Raw genomic sequence first — 9887 nt, forward strand, 5'->3', positions numbered from 1 at the left:
CTTCAGTCTGACCAAACTAGGATCCCTGTCTTGCTTCTCTTTCACTTTCGAGACTAAAGAGGGCTCGAAACTACTCTGCACTAACATATTCCCTTCAGCGAAATCAAGCAACCTAACACCCAATCTAGCCAAATGATGCATATCACGAGCAAATTCTTTCTTATCATTCTCTACATGAGCTACACTATCCATAGTCAACCTATTAAGGGCATCTGCCATAACATTGGCCTTGCCCGGGTGACACAACATACTCATATCATAGTATTTAGCAACTCTAACTATCTTCTCTGTCTAAGATTCAACTCTCTCTGAGTAAACGCATACTGCAAGCTTTTGTGATCAGTAAACACATTAATATGAACACCATACAAATATTGTCTCCAGATTTTTAAAACAAAGACCACAGCTACTAATTTAAGATCATGGGTTGGGTAATTCTTCTCATGAGGTTTCAACTGTCTAGAGACATAAGCTATAAATTTACCTCACTGTAACAACACAGAACCCAAACCAACTCTAGAGGCATCAAAATATACCACAAAACCACCAGTACCATCAGGCAAAGCTAAAACTGGGGCTGAAGTGAGTCGAGTCTTCAACTCTTGAAAGCTCTTCTCACAGGCATTTGTCCACTGGAACTTAACTTTTATTTGGGTCAATCGGGTCATCAGAGATGCAATAGAATAGAAACCTTTGAAAAAATAATGGTAATAGCCAGCTAGACCCAAGAAACTCCTAATGTTAGATGAGGAGGTAGGTCTAGGCTAATTCTTTACAGCTTCTGTCTTTTGAGGATCAACTCTAATGCCTTCGATGAAAATAATATGACCCAAAAAAGCAACTAACCTTAGCCAAAACTCACACTTACTAAATTTAACGAATAATTGATAATTTTTAAGAGTTTGTAGACCTATTCTAAGATGGTTGGCATGATCATCCTCACTTCAAGAATACACAAGAATATCGTCTATGAATACAATGACAAACATATCAAGGTACTACTTGAACACTCAATTTATGAGGTCCATGAAGGCTGCTGGAGCATTTGTTAACCCGAAAGACATGACTAGAAACTAAAAGTGACCATAACTGGTTTGGAAGGCTATCTTTGGAATATCACACTCTCTTATTTTAAACTGATGATAGCCAGATCTAAGGTCTATCTTTGAGAAGTAACTTGCACCCTGTAGATGATCAAATAAATCATCAATTCTAGGAAGAGGGTATTTGTTTTTTATAGTTACCTTATTAAGCTTACGATAGTCGGTGCACATATGCAAGGAACCATCTTTCTTTCGCATGAATAGAATAGGTGCACCCCAAGGAGAAACATTGGACCTTATAAAACCTTTATTGAAGAGATCTTTAAGTTGTTCTTTCAACTCCTTAAGTTCTGCAGGTGTCGTGTGATACGGAGGAATAGAAACAGGCTGTGTATCAGGAAGAAAGTCAATCCCAAATTATATCTCTCTATCAGAGGTAGCCCTAGAAGATCTTCCGAAAAGACATTGAGAAACTCATTAACTATGCTAACTGACTGAAGAGTTGGGGTTTCAGACTTAGTGTCTTTAACTCTAACCAGGTGATAGATAAAACCTTTGGATATTAGCTTTTTCGCTTTGAGATAGGAAACAAAATGACTCTTGAGAGACATAGAATTTTCGGACTACTCAAAAACTAGCTCATCTGGAAACTGAAACTTAACTACGTAGGTATGACAATGTATAGATGCATAACAAGAGTGAAGCCAATCGATACCCAAAATAACATCAACATCCACCATGTCCAACTCTATCAGATCAGCGAGTATGACTCTATGAAGAACAATAACAGGACTATTTTTATAGACTTGTTTAGCAACAACAGACTCCCCTATTGGAGTATAAACAAGGAAAGGATCAGAAATATTTTTAGGACTCACTTTGAAATTTACTGCAGAAAGTGAGGTAACATAGGAAAAACTTGACCCGGGGTCTAGCAATACATAAACCTCAAAGTGGAAAACACGAAGCATACCAGTAATAACATCAGGAGAATCCTCCTACTCCTAGTGAGATGATAGACCAAAAAATCTGTTCTGGCACTGACCGCCAGCAGTACTGGAAGAAGTGTCCTAAGGAGGAGCTAGACGAGCTAATGGAGCTGGTGCACAGGTAAGTCTGAGTCTAGGGTCTTTCATCTCGATTCCCCTACCTAGCATACAAGCAATCTCTAAGTTTGTGGCCCAACTTTCCAAAACCAAAGAAACCCCTCTAATCAGCTAGGCACTCACCTGGATAATCTATGCCACATTTAGCACATGGAGGACCACTAGGTATGCTACTGACACTGTTATGGGACCTGGACATAGAAGGCCTATTTCCCCGTTCCTACCTTCCCCTAGGTGCGGGGGCACTGGCAGATTAAGGTGCAGGTATAGGTGGACGGCTCTAAAACTATGGATGGTTCCCTTCGTGGGACCTAGCTTGGATGTACTCATACTATTCCGATCAAGCTCTTTTGTTACCCCATACTCTATCTCTTTCCCTTAGCTTATCTGCCTTAATCTGTTATACGTGCATCATTAGTCTAGACAAATCCATCTCCTTATTAAGCATAGAAGTCTTGCACTCCTTTAGTACCAAATCGAACACGCCTGTCAAGAACTTACTCATACTGGTTCGCGTGTCAGCCCTTAGATCTAGAGCATACTTGGCCAACTGGTTGAACTTTAAACAGTACTCCTTAACAGTTATAGAGCCTTACCTCAAGTTCATAAATTCCCCAATCTTTTCTTCCCTTATCTCAATCGGAAAGAACTTGTCCAAGAATGCATCTTGGAACTCCCTGCCAAGCCACGGGAGCTGCATCTCTCCCTCTATTATTTCTCTATGCTACAACCCAGTCATACATAATGTCTTTCAGCCTGTAAGATGCAAACTCCACACTCTCTTCCTCGGAAATATGCATCACCTGCGTGATCTTTCTTATCTCCTCTAGATATATTTGTGGGTCTTCGCCTGCCTTAGACCTATAAAATTTTGGTGGACTCATTCTCATAGAATCACAAAGTCTAGCTATAGCTGAATCACTTCCTTGCTGGTGTGGAACTGTAGCCTACTAACTGGTCTGAACATTTGTAGTAACCGCCTAGGCTAATGCCTGAAAAGCTGCCCAAAATTTAGTATGCATCAAATTTTCATTCAGAGGATTTTTGGGATGAGGTGGCTGGTTATTAATTTTGTGGATACTGGCTCAGTGAGTAGGCATATTCTGTTATAAGAGATCATGAGTTAATAGCTGAGAGAGATAACTGTAAGCACGGCGGATTATAAAAGAAAAAGATGACTTGTCCTAAAATGTCTTGTAGCCTCTTGCTCATAGATATGGTGCGCTACACACCGATGATCTAGACTCTATGCAACGTGGCTTGTCAGACTCCCTAGGACTCTCTTTAAACCATAAGCTTTGATACCAAGTTTGTAAATCCCCAAAATCTCACCCCGAGATGTCACACAATGCTTAAGGCTACAAGCAGCCCTAAGCTAACGTTTTGAGCCTACTACTGCATTCCATACTCACTCTAAGAAACCAAATCAAATAATTAGAATTAAATCTCATCAATCTACACTGCTATTAAAATATCCAATCGCAAAATACAGAAAACGTTTGAAAATACAACTGATAGCTTAGTCTAATAGAGCCTATAAAACTCAAGAATAGGGAGCCAATTTGACAGATCCCCAACTGACTCATACTCAAACGAAAAAAATATAATTGTTGGTAGTAATGAACATCAGGAGATTAGATCCTCGAATCATAAGGAGTCACCACTGTTGAAATATAGATGAAGGTGCTCGAAATCACTAACACTACTGGGACTGAGCACCTGAACCTACATTTGAGACAATGTATCACATAGACATATATGTGGGTCAGCACTTTGGGAATGTACTGAGTATATGGGGGTGTATATTTATAAAAACCATGCATGCTGACAATAATGACTCACAACGCTTGAACAAATCAGAAATATAATTCCCATAAATCATGAATAGTGAAACTTTTATCATAAATCTCGAGAGTCATTATACTTATCTCAAAAATTTGAATTTCTTCTTTTATTCTCAAAACTCGTAAGCTAAAGAAATCTGTAAACAATACTTTCAAAACTCATATTTTTAACTTAATTAGAGTGGGGGACTACTTTGGGACTGTGGGAGTTTCTTTTAACCGACATAAACCATATGAGCTGTCATAGAGTCCAACATCTCTCTCACGTTGGGGAGAGATATTCTACCCTTTCCATCAAAATAGAACCTCAATTTTTAGTGATCACTATCTCGGCCTTAGGCCCATAAATCTCAATCCTTTGGTGGCACATAGTTCTGGGGAAGTAGGATACTCTAAACCCACACCTCCCACTCATTATTAAATACTACTCCCGTACTCAAGCTCAGAACTCATTTAGGAAATCCACCTTAAAATAACTCAAGGGTCTATAATGAAGATCAAATCATATTTGTCTTAATTTAAATCATACGAAATTGTGGATTCCTATTTTGACTCAAAATTTATGATATACACCTCAATTTAAATCTCGGTAAATAATTTATTAAAGGAAGACTCAAGATCATAAAATCATCAAAAATCCAACTTCAACCTCAACATAAATATAATAATTCAATTTTCAAAAATATAATCTCAAATATCATACTTGTCTCATGTCAACTCAAATTAATAATTCATACTTCATATCAAATCTTGAAATTCATTCAATACATAAACTCATAAATAAAGCGTGTAGATCATAATATAAACTCTTAAATCTAAGCATAATAAGTATAAATATCATAAAATCCACAACTTGAATAACTTATAAATTCATAATCTTCAAACAAGATAATTTAGACATGACTTCAACTATAAATCATAAATACTTAAATAAAAATCAAGTTTTGGGCACAAGAACGAAAAGATTATTCTTGTTCAAACCCCACATACCTCAAACTTGTGACTTTGGATGAACTTGCAATTCCGGAACTCTACTCGTAAAATTAATAGGTGCTCTTTGAAGATCTCGACTTGGAGATTACGATTCTTGAATTATTTTTGGATTTTAATGGTTGAATTTTGGTGGATCTATATTTCTTGTATGGAGCTGCTGTGTCTAGTTCTTGGAGAAAACTGATGAGTATATCAGTATTTTGGCTAATTGGAGCCTAAATCTCATGTTAAAGGATGGAGAAAGACTAAAAGTTATTAGAGCACAGGAATGACCAGGGCATCGCCCAGCCTTGAGTACCGTTGTACCCCAGGCGGCGCCCTGGCTGGAGCGGTGAAGATAGCAGGGTGGTGCCCTATTTATAGAGAGGGAGTACCAGGGCATCGCCACCTTATCGCGGAGGCTCACTAGTTCAAAATCCAAACATGCCCTAAACGAGGTCCAAAAATTCTGAAACTCACCCGAGATGTAATATTGACTTGCCCCATCGTAACACAATTTGAAATTCAAAAAATGCATATCGAGAAGGTCATGAAATAATTCATCAAATTTAAGCGCTCAAAATAAAACTAAGTGTTGGAACACTTAGTAAAATTTCTAAGGGTAAGGTTTCTTTCAAATCGCTCTAAAAGGCATAAACGGCGAGGGAACTTCATGGGGTCTTACAGAAATGCTACTGACCTTAGCCAAAATTTGTACTTACTGAATTTGACAAATAACTAATGGCTTTGAGAGTTTAAAGTATAATTTTGAGGTGATCTGCGTGATCATTCTCGCTACGAGAATACACAAGAATGTCATCGATCAAGACTATAATAATCATTTCCAAGTACTAATTGAACACACAATTCATTAAGTCCATGAAAGCTTCTGGGAATTTGTAAGACCAAATGACATGACTAGAAACTCGAAGTGACCATACCGGGTTTAGAAAGCAATTTGTGGAATGTCACATTCTCTGAATCTGAGCTGATGATAGCCTGATCTGAGGTCTATCTTATAAAAGTAAATGGCACCCTGAATTTGGTCAAATAACTCATCAAATATGGGAAGAAGGTATCTATTCTTTACTGTGACTTTTTTTAACTAGCGGTAGTCTATACACATTTTGAGTGTACCTTCTTTCTTATGCATGAATAAGACTGGTGTGCCCCATGTGGAAATTTAGTTCTGATGAATACATTATATAAGAGATCATTCAACTGTTCTTTTAACTCTCTATGTTTAGATAGAGCTATTCTGTATGGCAGAATAGATATAGCTTGAGTATTTGGAATAAGGTATACTCCGAAGTCGATTTTTCTTTTGGGAGGAACTCTAGAAAGATCTTTAGGAAACATATTTGAGAATTCATTTACTATTGGAACTAATTAAAGAGTAGGATCCTCTGAACTAGATTCTTTGACTCGCACAAGATGATAGACATATCCCTTGGATATCATTTTCCTCGCTTTAAGGTATGAAATCAATTGACCCTTAAGTGATGTAGTACAACCCCTCCATTCAAGGACTGGTTCATTTGGAAACTCAAAAAATAAACAATTCTATTTCTACAATTAACTAGGGCATAACATGAATGGAGCCAATCTATGTCGAGAATGACATCAAAATCTGTCATCTCTAGTTCTACTATGTCTGCTGAAGTGAATTTTTGAGATATCATAATCGGATAGTTCCTGTATACCCGTCGAGCTATGATAGACTGACCCATTGGGTGGAGACTGAGAAAGGTTCTATTAAGATTTTTTGTCTAACTCTAAAATTGATTTCTATGTAAGGAGTTAAAAAAGACAGAGAAGCTTCTAGATCTAATAAGGCATAAACATGTAAATGGAAGATCTGTAATATACCAGTGACTACATTAGGACAACTTTCCTAATCTTGTTGAGACTAAAGTGCATAAATCCTATTTGGGCACTGCCTATTGGTGGCACTAGAAGTGACACCCTACTGATTTAGGCAATTGGACTGAGTTGGGGGACGACTGTACTGACCTTGAGAACCTGACAGAGGACAATCTCTGATTCTATAGCCTATCTTGCCACATCCAAGACATACATCACTGCCAGCTTTGTAGATACCCTGATGGTTTCTGCCATATTTTTAGAAAAAAATATTTGTTCGGGCACTGCTGACACTACCCTGAGATTTAGAGCCCGGCGCCCTATCTCTGTTACCACTTCTAAACTTAGGTAATAAAGTATTGGCTGAGAACGAAGCTGGTACTGAAGAATTTGGATAAAACTGGGAACAGTTACCGCCCTCTAACTTAGGTTGGGAAAAATTAAAGCTATATGTCCTAGATTTTTTGTTCTCCCTTTCTCTCTCTTTATTCTTAGCCTCTTCTATCAGCTGAGCATGGACCATGAGCCTGGATATGTCCATGTATTTAATTAACATTGCAGTTCTACACTCTTTAACCACACTTTCTGACACACCTGATGTGAACTTGCTCATTCTATACCTACTTTCTGCCACTACATGGGGAGCATACCTGGCTAACTAAGTAAACTCAAGGGAATACTCTTTCACGCTCATATTTCCCTGGTTGAAATTGATGCACTCTAACACCTTGGCTTCCCTCAACTATAAGGGAAAGAATCTATCTAGAAAAGCAGTAGCAAACTCTTCCCAATCTGTGGGCTCTATATTTGTGCCCCTTCTACCTTATACTGCTTAAACCACGTATGAGCTTCATCTTATAGCTGATAGGCAGCTAAATTAACACTCTTACTGAAATTCACTCCCATAATATTTGTAACCTTCTAAACCTGATCGAGAAACTCATATGCATCTTCTTCAGACTTAGATCCTAAGAATAGGGGAGGATTCATTTGGGAAAAGTCTAAAATCCTATATGAAGCATTATTGGCCACTAGGTTGGTCCGAACAATAACTAGTCATTTATTTTGAGCTACTACAAAATGGGATAGAGTGGTAAACGCAGCTCTAAATTCTACATGGGAGACATGCTCGTCCAGGGGATCTGTCTGAACAGGCGATGGTGATGACTGATTTTTATTCCTTCTTTTGTTAGCTTTTCTGGGAGTTATGTTCTATAAATGGAATGAAGAAAAGAATTAGAATGAGTGTTTAACTTGATCTTATGCTCACTCGCACGACATGAACATTGAAAGAAGAGAAACTTTTTCTAACACGTCTCATAGCTTCTTGTCCATAAGTGTGGCGCGTTTCACAACCATGAACAAGACTCTACTTGACGCAGTTTTCATACTCCTTAGGAATCTGTTGAACCTTAGTCTTTGATACGAAATTTGTAACACCTCAAGTCTACACCCCAGACACTACACAGTGCTTACGACCCCGAAGGACCACAAGCTAACCTATGACTATACCTACTGTGAGTAATGAATAATAATACTAAAATAAATGTAGAAGGAAGGTTGAAATGCCATAAGGTTAATTATCTGAATACTAGAAATAATAACATCTGTCAAAACATCAGAATTTTGAATACTGTTTGAACTAGTCTAGTCTGAAAAGCCTCTAACTGAACTGTCTGAATGAAAAGTTGATGAGACAAGCCCCCAACTACTAACATACTAAGCTACAAAAATACTGAAATAAAAGAATATCCTTGATAGATAAGGACTCAGTACTAAATCTGCTGCTTCTGACTGAATCTGTCTATGAGAAAGAGGATATGAAACATTTTAAGAAAAAGTCATTTCTTTCTTTCAAGTCCATCGTGCTTAAATTTGTCTTTCTCAGCTATTAATTTGTTCTCTCTTTTTTCAGAAAATGCCTCCTCGTCAAGCTTGTAGAAATAATAATGATCATCAACCTCAGCCCGCTGATCCTCTAAATGAAAATATATCCTATGCCGAATTTAGGGCAGCCTTCCAGGCGCTAGCCTAAGCTTTTACTGCAAACATCTAGGCTAACTAAGCCACAGGGCGGCAAATTAGCTACTGCCAGAATTCGTGACTTCATGTGGATGAGTGCACCTGAGTTTTACAGATCTAAGACAAAAGAAAACCCACAGTTTTATCTAGAGAAGATAAGGAAGATCACACAGGTAATGCATCTGTCTGAGGAAGATAGTGTGAAGTTAGCATCTTACAGGTTAAAGGACATCACATATGACTGGGTTGTTTCTTGGAAAAATAATAAAGGGGAGAATGTTGCTTCTGTTACGTGGCAGATGTTTCAAGATGCATTCTTGGATAAGTTCTTTCCATTAGAATTGAGAGAGGCGAAGATAGAAGAATTTATAAACTTGAGGCAGGGCTCCATGACTATTAAGGAGTACTGCTTAAAGTTTAACCAGTTTGCTAAGTATTCCCCTGATCTGATTTCTAACGCCCGCTCTAGCATGAGTAAGTTTGTGACAGGCATTTTTGGGTTAGTGCTGAAGGAATGCAGGATTGCTATGTTGTATAGGGATATGGACCTATCTAGATTGATGATACATGATCAGTAAATGAAAGAAAATAAGATTAAGGAAAGAGATAGAATAAGAGGTAACAAGAGTGCTAGGTTAGAGTAGCATGAGTATAGTCAGGCTAGATCCCAGAGAGGGAACCACCCTTAGTTCCAGAGTTATTTTTTCATGCCAGCACCTTCATCTGCTAGTTCTCCCACACCAGAGACAGACAGGAATAAGGGGACAGGTCTTCTATGTCCAGGTCTCAGTAGAGTGTGAGCAACAGGCCCAACTTCCTTTCTTGTGCTAAGTGTGGCAGGACCTATTCGGGTGAGTATTTGGCTGAACAGCATGGTTGTTTCAGGTGTGGAAAGATAGGCCACAGGCTTAGAGAGTGCCCTCATTCTAGGAAGAGAAGCATAGATACCTGACCCCAGACCCAGGCCACTAGTGCACCAGCTCCCGCAGCCCATCCAGCTCACTCACAGGGCACTTCTTCTAGCACTGCCGATGGTG

At 38.4% G+C, this 9887-nt stretch overlaps 1 protein-coding gene across 1 annotated transcript; it reads left to right on the forward strand.

Annotated features, from left to right (window-relative positions):
• Nucleotides 1–2055: 2055 nt before the first annotated feature.
• Nucleotides 2056–9428, forward strand: LOC107868662. The gene is made up of 2 exons (XM_016715333.1): nt 2056–2153; nt 8885–9428. The coding sequence occupies exons 1-2, from the start codon at nt 2056–2058 to the stop codon at nt 9426–9428; spliced, it is 642 nt and encodes a 213-aa protein (XP_016570819.1).
• Nucleotides 9429–9887: the final 459 nt, after the last annotated feature.

This window comes from Capsicum annuum, chromosome 4 (assembly GCF_002878395.1).
Source record: "Capsicum annuum cultivar UCD-10X-F1 chromosome 4, UCD10Xv1.1, whole genome shotgun sequence".
Taxonomy (NCBI): Eukaryota; Viridiplantae; Streptophyta; class Magnoliopsida; order Solanales; family Solanaceae; genus Capsicum; species Capsicum annuum.